At 37.5% G+C, this 16,516-nt stretch overlaps 1 protein-coding gene across 1 annotated transcript in view; it reads left to right on the forward strand.

Moving 5' to 3' along the window:
* Window positions 1-12,324: 12,324 nt before the first annotated feature.
* Window positions 12,325-16,516, forward strand: part of LOC139730620 (alpha-N-acetylneuraminide alpha-2,8-sialyltransferase-like) — a 65,885-nt gene continuing 61,693 nt past the window's right edge. The window contains exon 1 of the mRNA XM_071641477.1: window positions 12,325-12,711. Coding sequence (XP_071497578.1) covers window positions 12,709-12,711 — 3 coding nt within the window. The 5' untranslated portion in view covers window positions 12,325-12,708. The remainder of the gene's footprint in view (window positions 12,712-16,516) is intronic.

Consider the following 16,516-nt stretch of genomic DNA (forward strand, 5'->3'; position numbering starts at 1 on the left):
GTATACTGAGACACGGTCATATCAGTGGCACAAGAAGAAAGTAGTAGCAGTACAATGCACCCCCGTTATAGCAAACGTCGTCGGGACCGGCAGGTTTTTTCCCTGTTATATCGACAATTCGATTTATTATAAACAGAACACTAATGTACAGAAAGATAGATGAGTGTATTGGGACCTGATTTTTACTTACTAGTAGTTGTTACGAAAATTCTTACCGCGTTCGTCATAATGGGAGTGCACTGTATCCACGAATAAATCTTACTGCACTGAAAAATTATTTCAGTGTAAAATGATTCTTAGAGTCTCAGAGCATGGGAGTAGCAGGGGTGGATCCAGGAATTCCATGAGGGTGAGGGGCGCCGGGCGCCTTTGCAAAATTAAAGGGGGCGCATGCCCCCCCCCTCCATGTTTACTTTTTATTTCTTTGTTTTAACAAAGAATAGAAGGGGCGTGCCCAGTGCGCCTCCACGCACCCAGATCCGCCACTGAGTAGGAAAACTGTTTATTCTATAGAAACTATCTTCTGTCTGTTCAAACTGTATACATTATATTTGACTAGTACATGTATATAATATAGGTACATAATATTTGATCAGTAATTAATTCTACCAACTCCATGTTTCAGATGCTTTGATGTTAATCATGGTCTCAAGTTTGGGTTTATATTTTCAGTTCCATGACAAATAAATCAATTCACAACAGATCTGAACTTATATGTTATCACATTCCCTTACTTACGCAATACAGTGTATATATCATATTATAAAGAAATATTGAAATTCAGCATTTTCACCCTAAAATTCGAAAAATTCCAGAGGGCTCCTATTCTAATATCAATGAGTAGGTTCTAGGGGATCACCTCTCCAAATTTGGTGCTTTTATCCGCTCTAACTAACGGTAAGCCCAAATGTTGACATTAAGCCACCTGACTAAGGGAATGTGATAACATATTAGTTCAGATCTGTTGTGAATTGATTTATTTTGGAATTTGATTTCGTGTGTGTGTTTGTGTTTTCCTTAAAAATTGCAGGAGGACTCTTACTCTAATGAGGAATCCGTGCGCCAAATTTGATGCTTTTTTCCGCCGTGTTTAAAGCAAGACGGCAAAAAAAGAAGAAGAAGAAAGTACGCAACAGAACAAGCGAACCCCCACTTTTTAAGTTGAGGGCCGCCCCCTTTGCCCTACCCTCTCCCCCAGCCATTCAGAGGCTTTACATTACGCAAGAATATAAACAATGCTCCTACCGCAATCTCCAAATTCAGGTTTTAAGCCAAACCAAAAATAAAGATATATACCAATATTGTCATCATATCGACGATTCTATATAAGTACTATCACATGAAAAGTGAGGGGTTTGCCATAAGTGTCGGCCATTTTGAAATTTGATCTTGTGCGTGTGTGTGTGTGTGTGTGTGGTTAGTCTAATATTGTTTCCTATTATAGTCCTCAGGGAATCCGTGCGCCAAATTTTATGTTTTTATCCCCCGCGTATAGAACAAAACGAGAAAAAAAAAAAGCACGCAAAAGAACAAGCGAACAACCATTTTGTTTATATAAAGGGGGGGGGGGGGGTCCCGCCCCTTTTGGCCTACCCATCCCCCAGCAGTTCAGAGACTTTACATTATACAAGAATATAATGCTCCTAACGCAATGTTCAAGCCAAGGTTCTAAAGCAAACCAAAAATACAAAAACAAATGTAATATATTGTCATCATATCACCCACATGACATGAAAAGTAAGCGTTTTGCCAATTAAGTGTCGGCCATTTTGAAATTTGATCTTTTTAGTGTTTTTTCTCCAAAAATCCCGGAGGGCTCCTACTCTAATATTGTTTTATAGTCCTAAAGGAATCGGTGTGAAAAAATGATGCTTTTATCCGCCGTGTAATGGTAATTTTCACTAAGCGACCTATTACTAACGCAATACAGTATATATATCATATTATAAAGAAATATCAAAATTCAGCATTTTCACCCTAAAAATCGAAAAATTCCAGAAGGCTCCTACTCTAATATTGTTTAATAGTCTTAAAGGAATCCGTATGCCAAATTTGATGCTTTTATCCGCCGTGTAACGGCAATTTCACCAAGCGACCTGTCTATTTCTTACGCAATACAGTATATATATATATCATATTATAAAGAAGTATCAAAATTCAGCATTTTCACCCTAAAAATCGAAAAATTCCAGAGGGCTCCTACTCTAATATTGTTTAATAGTCTTAAAGGAATCCGTATGCCAAATTTGATGCTTTTATCCGCCGTGTAACGGTAATTTCACTAAGCGACCTGACTATATACCATACATGACGACTAGTATTCTATATGACAGAAATATAATCAATCAAAGTTGAGTTTCCGTATATACCATTGTTCAACCGTTAACATGTTACCAGCCATGACGACTGTTATTCTGATATTACAGAAATGCTATCGATCAAGGAAGCCTTACCTTTTTAAAGAATTGTTCAAGCTTTAAGATGAAACCAAACATGACGACTATTATTCCAGTATTACAGAAATAATTACAATCGATCAAAGTTGAGTTTCCACGCTTATGCTGGGTAATGGGTAGAACGGAAAGGCGTATGTGCAGATATCTATGGGTTATACCCAAAGAGATGGCATACTAATAAATCTCTTCGGTTGTAGCATTTCTTCATGCGCGTCCGTTTTTGTTGTTGTTTTTTCTTTTTGCTGTTGTTGTTTTACTTTTCCACCTGAGAAGGTGGCTGGATAGCACTTATTCAGCTGCAGTAGCTGCTCTTCCATGGCGTCCAGTTTGATACGAGGGGAAACCCCTTCACCGGTTATGCACTGTGCTCTTTTAGATGAATGAATGAAGCGGGAGCATGAACTACTAGTATACCGTTAAATCTAGTCAACTGGACTTACCTTTGTTATGGAGTAGCGATGTTTCAAGTCCTCTACGGGACGCTTCATCACACCGACTGATCTTTGGCGGCAATTGGTTGCAGACCCATAACAGGGTTGGGGGAATTTCGGCATCCCGAAAAGATCTCGGGATATTTTACGTGCATGAGTTGTGATGTCCTATCCGAGGGAAAGAGTGTACATAATATGAGTATATTTTGTTCATTTATTCATGACGTGCATTGCATCAATGTTATCTTGAGTGGCCTAACATGGGTGCCAGCCCGTGCACTATACAGACAGAGAGGTAAAGTATTAAAGAGACTCAGTGACTGTCAAGAACATCATCGCTCTGGGCTTTTGGATTTGTGTTCCAGAAGTTTGATTAACATAATGTACTCAAACTGAATATTCATCATGGCAAGTGTACGAAGAGAAATATGAATTATTTAGATCGAGGTACATTGATAGGTAAATTATTTCGGTGAAGAGAGTTCGAGGACAAAGGGAAACGAATTTGACACATGCATATCATTATGTGAAGTGAGTAAATACAATGAATAACATGTATGGCAGTTAAACGTAAATTATTGGAAGTACGCTGGGTTTTAGGCCATGGGGTGAAGCTGAAAAAGAGGCTTAGAAAATGGGTTTCGTTCCAGCAACACTGGCACTACTTTCTGAATGCGGAAATGTGATGTTTTGTACATCCTAAATATACTGTAAAAAGTTCTCCTCGAAATATCCTGTAGTTTTTGCGAAAATCCATATTTTATAAACTGCGACCAGCAGCCCAATACACATATCGTAATGGGGCTTCGGATTGTAGCATTTAGGATCATGACAGAATAGTATCGCGGACAAATGTCAACCTTAAATCGAACAAAAATTCTTCAATTTGAAGACTTTACAAGTAAGGTTGAAGTACTGACAACAGGGTTCGTGCAAGGTTTGGTTCTACAAATAGTCATTTTCTGTTCGAATTGATGACTTAATATGACTAGGTCGAGAGGAATCTGGGAGAGCTACGCTGAATTGACGGTCAGCGCAGGCGCACACATCACTGCGCACAAATTTCGTATCCATTGACTGGATATAGATGTCTGTGTGTGCATGCGCTGGCCGTCAATTCAGTGTAGCTCTCCCAGTTTCCTCTCGACCGAGTCACATTTAGCCATCAATTTGAACAGAAAAAAACTATTTGCAGAAGCAAACCTTGCACGAACTCTGTTATCAATACTTCAAATTTATTAATAAGTCTTCAAATTGAAGATTTTTTCCCGATTTTAAGTTGATATTTGTCCGCGATAAAACATCCGTCATGATCCTGTATGCTACAGTTCACAGCCCCATGACGCTATGCGTATGGGGCTGCTGGCCGCAGTTATGCGTATGGGGCTGCTATTCGCAGTATACTGTAGTTCCCATAGTGTTTCTAAGCTGAAATACATATGCACATTTGTAAAGCACTGCTTTTAGCCATATACCTAGAAAAAAAGTGAAGTTTTGGTTTAATAGTTGCATTATATCTGAATCTCATGTTTCAGCTTTTCCTGATATGGCTATGCAAAGGAAGACAAGAGCAAAGTGGTTCGAGACCATATGAGAGAGAGCACTGACTGACCGTCAGAGGTCAAGGCAAATGCCTTATATTCTGTTCAAAGACATGTTATTAATCAAATGACTAATCATTCAAGGCAAAAAAAAGAAGAAAAAAAATCAGTGTGTTTGTTTGTGTGTGTGTCCGCGTGCATGTGGGAGAATCTTACTGTACACACACACACACACACACACACCCTCACATGCACACACACATACGCACACACATAGTTATGAAGATTCAATATACCCAAGTGTATTAAAATATTATTCTACATGCCTTTGCCATTTATCACATCAGTATCATAAAAAAGATTATCATAAACATGAACACACACAATGATATAATACATGTATTGATCAGTGCATTACACATACACAGGTGCATAAAAAGGCTGACATATTATATACACTCACACGCACACATACAAACTCATTTACACACATGAGACATTACTATTAAACAGATCATATTGTTTATCAGTAAACATGTTTTTCTTTTCTTCTTCTTCTTAAGAAGCTTTAATATATACTTAGATCACATAGCAATCACGTTGTTCATGAAATATCATACAGTACTTTAGAAAATTTAATCTTCATAAAATTTCCTGAAGTTTTCATTGCTATCATTAGATTATAACATGCTGGGACACTACCTCCTTTCATGTAAGATAGCTCAAAATGATAATCAGTCAAATTTTCTAGTTTTAATAAATTTCCTGGAACATTCCATGGTCCAAATATCCTTGAAAGGGTGTAAAAGTTTTGAAAAATGCCAATATATAAAATAAAGGCAAAATTATAGTTTACCCATTCATGAGTGAAAACTGTTGGATTCCGTATTGGAGGCAATGTGTACCTGAAAATCTTGGAGAGAATAAAACAGGTTTGGCATTAAACATTATGATAACATTGCAATTAACTTCCAATATCAGAGGATCTGTGCAAACCTGACTCAACTTATGCACAATTTTCATTTGGCTGGTATTAGTTTTAGCAAACTGATTTTGTACTCACACCTACATTGTACTGACCTTTCTACATGAACATTCTGTTTCAGTATTAATAATAGTTACATTTTTTTCCCCCAGAGTGGGAGAAACAAATTTTGATCGTAGTCATTCAGTTTTATGAAAAAAACCACACTTGGGAAACATCTTTGTTCTTAGAATAATTCAACCCTAATCAAATCATAATAGTGGGCAGAAATGTTTGCTAAAGGGCGAACAATCACATACTGAGGCAAGGAGTCAAAACATGTTGCATAAACATTGGCATTCAAAATACAGGAAGCAATCTGTATTACAAAGACATTTTATCATGCACAACTTTGGTAAGATGTCAATTCTTGAATAGCAATCACAGTACATTCTGTTGTTTCTGAACTTTGCACTGAAGTTCTTTGTGTATGTGTGTGAATGTTTCAGTGGTGTATATATATTGCTCCATTTTATCGAGGACAACTTATAGTAACATGACAATGTTTTCATGTTTCCATATCAATCATATTAACCTATTTCCCTTGGCAAGTAATGAGCAGGTTGACTCTGTTGCAAATGATGCATTTTACAGGCAACACAACAGAACCTGAACAGCTTCCAGAAGAAAATCTTGATCTTGCTGTGAGCGTCTTAGGGGAGGAAACAGATGCTCCTGCTGACGGACCAGGCTCCTCCTTCAGCTTTCGTTTCCTAGCGAGATTCAGGCGTTTGCTATCTATAAACCTCTTGTAGCACGTTTCATGGAATCCTATTTAATAAAATGGAGAAATGAACAGCAATGATTAGCCGTTGGATTTTGTTAGGGGGAAAAAAAGGCTAAACGCTAGAGGGAGGGGTTGAACATTACACTCAATATATCATTAAATGTACGGTAGACGATTGACTGCCAATATTTGAATCTCGTAATTACCAATAGGCCCTATGCCAGGTAATCATTAACACCTCATGATCATTGTCATCATCAACTACTTCAACTTGTACTTGCAGTGCAATTTCTGATTTTAAATTACATCTTCTACAGCTTTCAGCACCTGATCACATGCAATATCAATTATCATAATTATGAATACAACTGCCTTATCATCATTCAATCCTTGGCCTTTCACTATCACCACCACCCACTGCTTTATAGTTTGGCACAACATAATGGTAATCATATGTTTTAGGGAGTTTAATTGTTGAAATTATGTTATTGTCATTGTTGGTTTTTTAGACCTATTTATATCAAATATTAATAAGTTAATTTGATAAGATGCTAAATGTGTGTTTTGAGGGGAGATTCGCCAATTTCGGGGTGAGAGAAACAGGATGGATTTTTAATATTAATACTCCATGGCCATGATTATGAAAATATAAATTTACATGCAGTTTAGACCTTTTTCAATCCAGTCCTGTGTTTTTACAAAACAATATCACCGATCAGCCACATCAACCTAACCTGGGCTGTAACGTTACATAGAACAACATGTAAATTACATCTACTAGGCTACATTTAACGGCGCTATGCCATGCCAAGGTGAAATTCAAGATAATTTATCTAAAATGTAACAGACACGCTAACGGCTAAGCTACAGCATTAGCGCCCATTATAACACACACAAGCAACGTTCATAACATAGCTAACGTTGTACTTGTAGTCATCATGGCCATGGTCATTAACATTACGCATATATATGAGAGAGACTGCACTGCAGTGTCGACTGCTACGACGTAAACTAACCTGTAAATTATCCTACGTACTTGGTAACTGCGACAGCCGCCACACGCGGCGCGGTCTCCGGGGCTACGTACTTGGTAGGTTGCAGTCAGTCCCCCTGAGCTGAGCAGCTGAATCATTTCGTTCTGGTCTGCGATTTCACGGTCTCCCCCACTCAATTTGATCCACTCTTTGGCACATAAAATAGGTTTCGTCTATCTTAGGTTTGTCATAGCCGTGAAATTTTCAAACTTCATCGATGTTACATGCATAATAACGCATCTTAAAAGTTTCGGCAGAGCAGACGACGTAGACGCGTCGACAGGCTCACAGGGGGCGGCCATTTTGACTCGTAAACAATAATTCTCGATTCGGATTGGATAACATACATCACATGATCGTTCGCGAATGAATATCGTACACGGCAAAGTGTACATATTCAGCTCCTCAGTGACAAAAAAGTTCACTGTTTCCCCCTAAATTACCAAAATACTGCAGGAGGGTTTGTGTCGAACTTTTTCCTGTAGCCTTTTTGGTTACTTGTTTACATGTAGCTGTGGAGAAATTTTAGTGCCGCAGTTGTCGGAACGAAACAAGCGAAAAAACCAGCTCACCCCATGGCCTATTTAGGCAATGAATCATGGTGAAGTGGCCCAAGACAGAGCACACAGAAAGTGATAGCTTTCTGCAGTCATAAAACTATATATTCAAGTCTGTTCAAAGTGTGTCCTTGCATAATCATCCTGTATAGACATTTATAGTGCAACCCCATGATAGATATCCCAAATCATTTCGATAATTATCTCATATCTTTGGTAGACGCTGCTACATGTAAAGCCTCAAGAAACGTGTGATTCAACCAAGGAGGTTCGAGAGATGGAGTTACAACTGACTATAATTATTCAATCAGCTGTCAGTTTTCTATGGATGGACAAGAGAATTCCACAGGTGCATTTGTGCCTTTGATGTTCGATGCTTGAAGCCGCCATCTTTCTGAGCAATCTGAAGATTCATTTTTAACGCTAACATAATATCGGGTATGTGCTGCTCGTTTATACATCAAATGCAATGAAATTTCACCTAATGATAAAGCATATAAAACAAAAGTCAATTCCGTTCGAAAGCATGTGCAAAAGTGTAAATCTGTGCTGTATTTTGTGAAAGTGTTTGAAATTTTACCCTCATGGAAAGCCGGTTTTATCACTTTTTTGATTATTTCCGACAAATGAAACTAATATGGTATCATCTTCAAGTATAGTTCTTTATAAATTAATATGTCAGATTAGCGTATAGACACGTACAGTCGAATACTTTCGATATCTATTTCAGCAGTATTTGAGCAATTTCTATTCGCGCACCCCGTGCCTTTACCATTGTCTACCGCCCATCGTTTGTAAGTAGGGATAGCGAAAAGTAATTACTATCATAAAGACATATCTTATCTTCCTTAGACATTGGCTGGTCATTATGCAATGAGACGTGAATTCATTTTCTTCCTATCGGGGGGGGGGGGGGCAAATGCAGTTTGACACATACTTCAAATATTTTTGAGTGGCGGCTTCGAGCATGGGATCAAAGCGAATAAGACTGTTGTGACTCCATTTCTCGAACCTCCTTGATTCAACCGACATAGCAACAACACCGTGTATTTTAGTATATTGAATAGCGCCAGCTTTTGATAAAACTCGTCTGCAATTCTATCTGATCATTCAACACTAACTACGTTGTAGCAATAAACAACTTTCATGGTTGGGACGGTGAATGACACTATCATTAAACAGGGCTTTTAATCGCAATAGCTATGTGGGTTACCTGTAGGCAAACTTCAGTGGAAAGGAAACGAATGCTGGAGGGAGGGCTATCACCAAGCAAAATATAGACACATCAAAACTCGGATCTCCATTTTTATCACGTTTCACATCTATTTGTGATTGCGTGTGTCTATCATCATAGACATTTCCTCGCAATGTCGGGGACCACCATCACATCACTATTATTATCATTGCTAGTCTTTGTAATTACATAGGCACTAGTGTAATAGATAATCACATTATGATGATGAATACAGGATGATGATAGTCATGTTATGAAAGATGGGCTGCACAGATACAATGGCCTTTTGCCTATCATTGCTGTTTGCACATGGCTGGGCTTCATTAGTAAGAGAGGAGAGGAAGTGAGCTGAAAAGGAATATGTTTTCAGAGGCCAATGTGTCACGTTTTGAGGTGCGCTATGAATTCATCAGACCGTTATAAGCGATGCTTTGGTGAACTATAGGGAGCAATACACGAGTTTGAAGAGATGGGGTATACCTTTAATAGTCCGGTCATTGTGTAGAGATGAACCTGCATGTATCTGCGTTTTTATAGAAAATTAATGCAATTACGCTATTCTGAAACATGGGAATAACAAAGAGCGAAGAAACTAAAAAAAAAAAAAAAAAAATGTGTGCATAAACAGCTGAGATGTGTAGTCACAAGCAAATATGTCGGCTTCGTCTGAAGACGTTGCCAAGATTAGGTTTCTTAAGATGAAACGATCATCTTAAAACAAGCAGAAGACTAGCAACAAAGAAGCTGAAAGGATATCAGTCGTTCTAAGTAGGCATACTTTGCTTGTTTGCCAAAGCTAACAAGATATTTAATCAATGGCATGCTGCTAGGAGGACTGATGTCACAACTAGGATTATTGATCTATGTTCATGATCATTCCAGTCAGTTAATGGAATTGGAGGCTTTATCATAAATATGTCACACAACATGGCTGAGCCCATCTAAAAAACGCTGGACTAACTTTACCCTTGCAAGTGGCATATCATAGTGTGTTCATAGGTTGGAAGTGTTAAAGGGTTGATATAGTTTTGGTTGAAATTGCGCTTCAGGTTTCCAACTTTGTTGTGAGAGAATGAGAAACCTCCTACAAAATATGAAAGAACATGCAATTCTTCGAGGAATCCACAGTTTATTTGATGAAAATTAATAGGTTTTGAAATGACTGAGATATCTAAAACAAAGCGATCCGAATCTAATAAAATGTGGGACCTACCATTAATTACAATCGCTTTGTTTCAGTAATTTTAAAATTGATTTTCATCAAATAAACGTTTAATTCCACTTAGAATTGTATGCGTTTTAGTATTTCATAAGTGTTTTCTAATTATCCCACAAAAAGTTAAAAGCTGAATTCCCATCTTAACCAAAATTACACCATCCCTTTGACGACAGAGATGTATTATTGTGTAGATATACAGTATATTGCCCTAGCACGGACACGAAAAAGAACAGCCAGTGGCTAAAACATTTATCGTACTGAATAAATTATGACTTTTAGGAACAATGAGAAATTCTCGCAAAAACCAATGTTAAACAGGGTCTTTAAAATAAAGATAAGACATAAGTTTGCAGGAAAAAGGGAATAACACATTGAGAAGAGTGTCAGTAAATCCTAACCAACCAAGGTTCGTTAATCCAAAACACATAAATAAGTTATACGGAGATGTTCGCTAATCTCACTCAATTATAGATACCTCCTGTAACCCGAGTTTCAATTTTTCTCCACACACATGGTATATATATGTGTATGTTAACATTAAACATTGACTTTTGATGTATTTTCTGAGAAATTACATGTTTATTTGATTACGTTTACGGTTGATTAGGTTAAAGGTTACTTATGATCATCATAGATACTGAAAATTAAAAGACGAAGGCAATAGATAAAAATTCATACATTCAAGCGCACGGCACATTGTGCCTTGTTGATACCGTTTGCCGACTATTGCTAGTCACCTAGGGCAAGCCACTAAGATGTAAAGTGGGGATATGGACAATTGAGGTGGTTACGATGTTGCAACTTTGAAACATTTATGTGTCTCCGTTGGATTAAAAGCACAACATGCATGATTGCAGTGGCGCGGAGTGGCAAAGGCATGCCAGACGAGAAATTTGCCTATTGGTTAGACTGAACCTTCGTAGGCAGCTAGACACCTTCTTTAAAAAAAATAAAAAAAAAATAAAAGAAGAAGAAGAAGAAGAAGAAGAAGAAGAAGAAGAAAAAAAAAAAAACAACAACAACAGAAAAACTGCGCTAGAGCCTCTACCATAGTTTTGGCTGTCATTTTCCGAAGTGGGATTTCCTCTGAAAAAAAAAAGGCTAGTGGAGATTTCAGTGATTTTCTAGAGGTACTTATAACTTGACCTAGTCCAAGGCAAAGATTCAGAAAAATTACAAAGATTACAAGAGCTCTTGCAGAAGGTTCGTCTAATGCAGGTAATTGGAATCAATGGCGCACTAGGGTCAGTTACCATAGTTACAGGCTGCGGTTTACTAACAACCCGACATGTATGACAGCACATGTCTTGCAAAATTTCGCCACAAAGCTTTGTTGATACGTACTCCTAGAAAATGTTTTGAAAATATAATCAAATACCTTCTCTTTATAATTCATAACAATAGACCCTAGTATATTCTATGCAATTATCAAAACTGAAATGTTCGTTTAGGATTTCACGTATGTTATGTAAGGCTGAATACCGAGGAGAGCGTGGATATTAAATGTGAATTTTGTATAGGATATTTGGCAAAGTATGTCTTATTGACATTCTGAGAGAAATCATTTTGTGGAACATACTAGTACAGTTTACGTGGGCACTTGCACATAATTATATTCAAATAATTGAATCATTTCTATCACAGTATATGATAACATTTGAACTGAACATAAGTATGAAATAACTCTACTGATCACATATATATAATGGCGCATGTAGGCATTATGAAGTTTGTTCTGGATTTCAGCATCATTGCAGGGGAGATTAAAATCGTTCGTATCCAGTTAAGTTTTTGATATTGCATCCCGGCCTGAATAATTCTTACTGGTCTATAAAATAAGACGGACGTACCTCCTGACCTACAGTTCACGCTTCATTGGATGCAAAGCACAAATCAGGTCTTTGTAGAATTAGCACATAATGGCCGATCCTTCTCCTTCACCAGTCTTGTCTTCTTCGTCGCGGTGCAGCGGTCCACTCAGAAGCGCGGAGATTTTAAAGTCATCAGTCCTTGTGGAGAGACTAGTTCGTTCGGTGAGGATAAAACAATTTGATGTTCGAAGAGCTGGTGATAACCTATCGGGAGAATGACTGCCCTAACTCGTCGTGGGCTTTGCGTCATGTTGGCTGGCCGAAAGGACACGCGAACGGTGTATCTATCAAGATCCGGTGATGCTTGCACCTGACTTGCTGGAAAATGCACACGAACAGTTCGGAGTATGGATACATGGAAACTGGGTTTATTATATCCTCATCGTTCCGACCGGAAAGCAAAAGTGATGAAATGATGGTATCAGTGGAAATGTTGCTGTGATATTAACGGATTCTGTATGGAAATTCTGAGGTATTATTTGACTATTTTGCAAATTACCTTAGCATTTCAAAGCTAGCTTGAGAAATAATCACGTAGAAGTCAAACGTAACGGCATCATCACTCCTCTAATTCCCCAAAACGCTTCCATAGGCTCTGACTGTTCGACAACAACATGGTAAGTACAAAGTAAAAGCAAGATATGGGGGAAATGATTTTATTTTGGCCTCGAATTTGGCCAGCTGATGAACCAATCGATTTAATTATATATCTATATCTATCTATAATCATATATATATATATATATATATATATATATATATGTGTGTGTGTGTGTGTGTGTGTGTGTGCTTCCGGTCTCGGCCCTTCGTCAGATATATAATGTATAACAACTACAATACTGAATAGATACCTATAAGTTTCATGAGTGTTGAGATATAAAGAAATGGTGTGATACATGTAATGTAGGCATAACCCGAATCGTACAGAATCAGAGTGCACACACACACACACACACACACACACACACACATATATATATGCATATATATATATATATATGTATACATTGCATTATATGTGGGTTACAATGATGTTATTGGGGCAGATGCTGATACAGATTGTTATTAGCAAATATCAATTTAGGAAAGAACCTATGAGAAAATTAATAACAACGAACTTACTGGTTCTTGAGCAGCTCGGCCTGCGTGTGTGTTGTATAAGTGTGAGGAGTGGTGTAATTGATAAGGGAGCATCGGACATAGATATCATGATCACGGTGTTTCATTCATTGGGGATCGTAATTGTAATCCACCATAAGCTTGAGATTTCAACAAAATAGAGATCCATCAAAAGGAAATGTTACAAATGTTATGAACATTATCAGTATTCATTCAGATTATTTTGGTATCACATCTATCGGTTAGCTCCCTGCCGTTACTGTATATGAATTCAGTGTGATATCACTGACGAATGTTTGATTATGATAGATTAATACTGTTTTAAACAAGTCTTTGACTACGAAAGTACACCACTGGAATACACATATCTTTTGGGCGCCACTCAGAGATTCTGCTGCACAAGGAGGTACTGTAAAGAATTTTTCATTTTCTATTTATTCTTTAATAAAAGCTCCGTTTATGGGTAGAATATGTTAGTATTGATTGTCGTATGTCGTATCAAAGCTCAGCTCATTATGATCTGTTTCATTTATCAGTCTCCCATATTAAGTTCCTGTTCGAATATCTGTTTCTACTAGTACATGAACAATGGAAAAGTGAAAAGGATAGTGGGGAAAGCAATTGTCTTTCCCGTTACATGTACGTCATAGTCCAAGAGGACTAACTTTTTATTGAAGACTGCAGAGTGGTAACCTGAACCAAAATGCTGTGGTCTATTAAATATACGCCGTGCCAGTTCATCAAAAGGGAATTTGGGATATCGACTGGTGAAAATGACACTTTAAACATGATAAATACGCTGAGTAGAGAGGCAACCCTAATTTCAAAGAAAATCCATAAATAACACAAAAACAAATAGTAGGAAAATTGATGATTGTGATTCATGTTGGAATAAAACACGCTTTGAGGACAGTTTGTTCCAGGGGCTGTTCATGAGTAAATCATTGAGAGTGTTGCACTGCGAAATAAGCAACGGCTCTGTGTAATATAGAATGTTTGTGCAAAATAGGGCCAATTCTTTACGGACGATGGTTGTTTTTCCGACGGTTTGTTATTTACACAACTAGCATATATACCTAGATGTTCGTTAATCCGAAAATGAAATAGGGCTTGTCGACGCGGTTTGTGTCGTTAGGCCGAAGGTTCGTCATACCCCCATCTTACTATAAGGCGATCGCGCCACGATTTGTATAACTTTTTCACAGATCGCCATGGTCGCCATGGTTGCCTTCCTAGAGTAAGATGGGGGCCTTAGTCCAAAAATGAAATAATGTTCTTTAATCCGAAAAAGAGAAGGGTGTTTACAAATGTACCTTCGGAATAACGAGCCTTATTTTGTTGTCGGATTAACGAACCTTTGGAATAAAGAATCGTTTCCTCCTTCATTTTCGTATAAACAAACCTCCGAAATCATTCTTATAATTCATCTCTTAATTCATTTTCGAAATTATGAAATAACGAACCTTCAGATTACGAATCTTCGGAATAACAGACCTACGGAATAACGAACTTTAATCACTCTTTACATTCACTCTGTTACGAAATATACGCACTCAGATTTGGCGGGGTTTCAAGATGTATAGTTAGCCGGCAATGCTTTAGAAATAAACATACAAATAAATAAATGAAAAAAAATTCACTGCTTCAATTGATTATGCAGGTCCAATCAATTGCGACCATTTACCCTATTCTTGCATATCTTGTATGTGTGTGTTTGTTTGTTTGTATGTGTGTAAATGTTTAACGAAATCTTGTCCCTTTTTCTCCCTATCCTTCTCAACAGCACGTCACATATGACATTTGATATATTATTCATTTTGTCATAAGGGCTGCAACAAAATAAAGCCTTGCATATGCTGTAGTGTTTCTGTTTCAAACTTTGTTTATTACATTGCTCATCTCATCCTACAATGCTAGTCTAGTATAGTACACAAAAGAGCTGCACTCCTTTTGCTATATTTTTCATTCATCCATAACCACGATACAGATACCAAGGGATCAAATCTAACCGAATCAACCGAATGAATGAATGAATCAATTGATGTTTACATGAAAAAGAAATAACACTACAAGTTTACATAAAATGATTTTCATCTCTTTCTGAGCCAGGTATAGAGGACAGAGCCCCACATTAATTAAGGTTTAAAGGGAAGGTTTTATTCTTAAACATGAATATACCCAATGCCTACAAATTATCGAAGCAGTCAGGATACCATCTCATCTTTGTCTCAAACTTCAAATACTGCCCATAACTCCCATGATTATTGGTTGGAACAAGTGATAGGGTCATACAAATGTTGGCTATTAGAGTGTTTCATATTATGCTTCTTTGTCTTGTACCGCGGTCAGCAAAAATGGCCCTGGATTCCCGAACACACTGAATCGGCCTGTCGTTTGTTGAAACCTGATATCAAAACCATGCCAACGTAGTAGCAGTACATGACTCATGCATAGTTCAAAATGTGTTTTGAAATCAGTGTCTTGATTGATGTTGTTAATAGATTGTTAATGCAGAATGGAATTTCGAGTAGGTACGGAGTGTTTGTTGTCATTGCCCAGGTTACCAATTATCTGCATTAACCGACAAGTATGTACATCGCAATTTCAGTATCAAATATAACACCTCAATTCTGAGGTAATTGACTTTTTTGCACACATGGCTTTCGAAAGACTCTTCATTACAGATTATTCGACAAAATTTATAGACATGACATAAGGAGTTCCGACACGACACTCATATTTTTGACGACATCAATTGATCCCAAAATGCACAACATAACAGTGCCCTGTTGCATAAAAAGATGCAGTCGAGCATAACTTAGAACTCAAACGTAAATCAGCTATCAGCCAATCAGATTTTGAGTATGCAGAGACTGAAGTTAGATTCTCTGACTCCTCGTGAATGATCTCAACTTTTATAGAACTGCGTCATCCATTTTCTCGATGAGCACAGTAAACATTGTAATTCCCACAATTAGGTCAACAAAACCGATACACAATCATCAATCCCTCGTATTTTGATATAATGTAACGATAGGTTTAATGGTAAGTCAGAGAGACTAACAAGACCTTATACGTCATGTCTATAGTTATTTCTGGGTATGTCAGAGCTTAAAAGTTATAGAATGGAGAATACAAGCCAACGAGTGAAGGGGTACGTGTTTCCCCCCCCCCCAAAAAAAAGAAAGAAATATATATATATATGTATATATATATATATATATATATATATATATATATATAGGATCGGGGATTTGGAAGGCGGGGAAAAAAATGGAAAATTGCGTGTATACTGTATGCATG

The sequence above is a fragment of the Diadema antillarum genome, unplaced genomic scaffold (genome assembly GCF_040938485.1).
Source record: "Diadema antillarum isolate AM-2024a unplaced genomic scaffold, OU_Dant_1.0 seq00000323_RagTag, whole genome shotgun sequence".
Lineage (NCBI taxonomy): Eukaryota > Metazoa > Echinodermata > Echinoidea > Diadematoida > Diadematidae > Diadema > Diadema antillarum.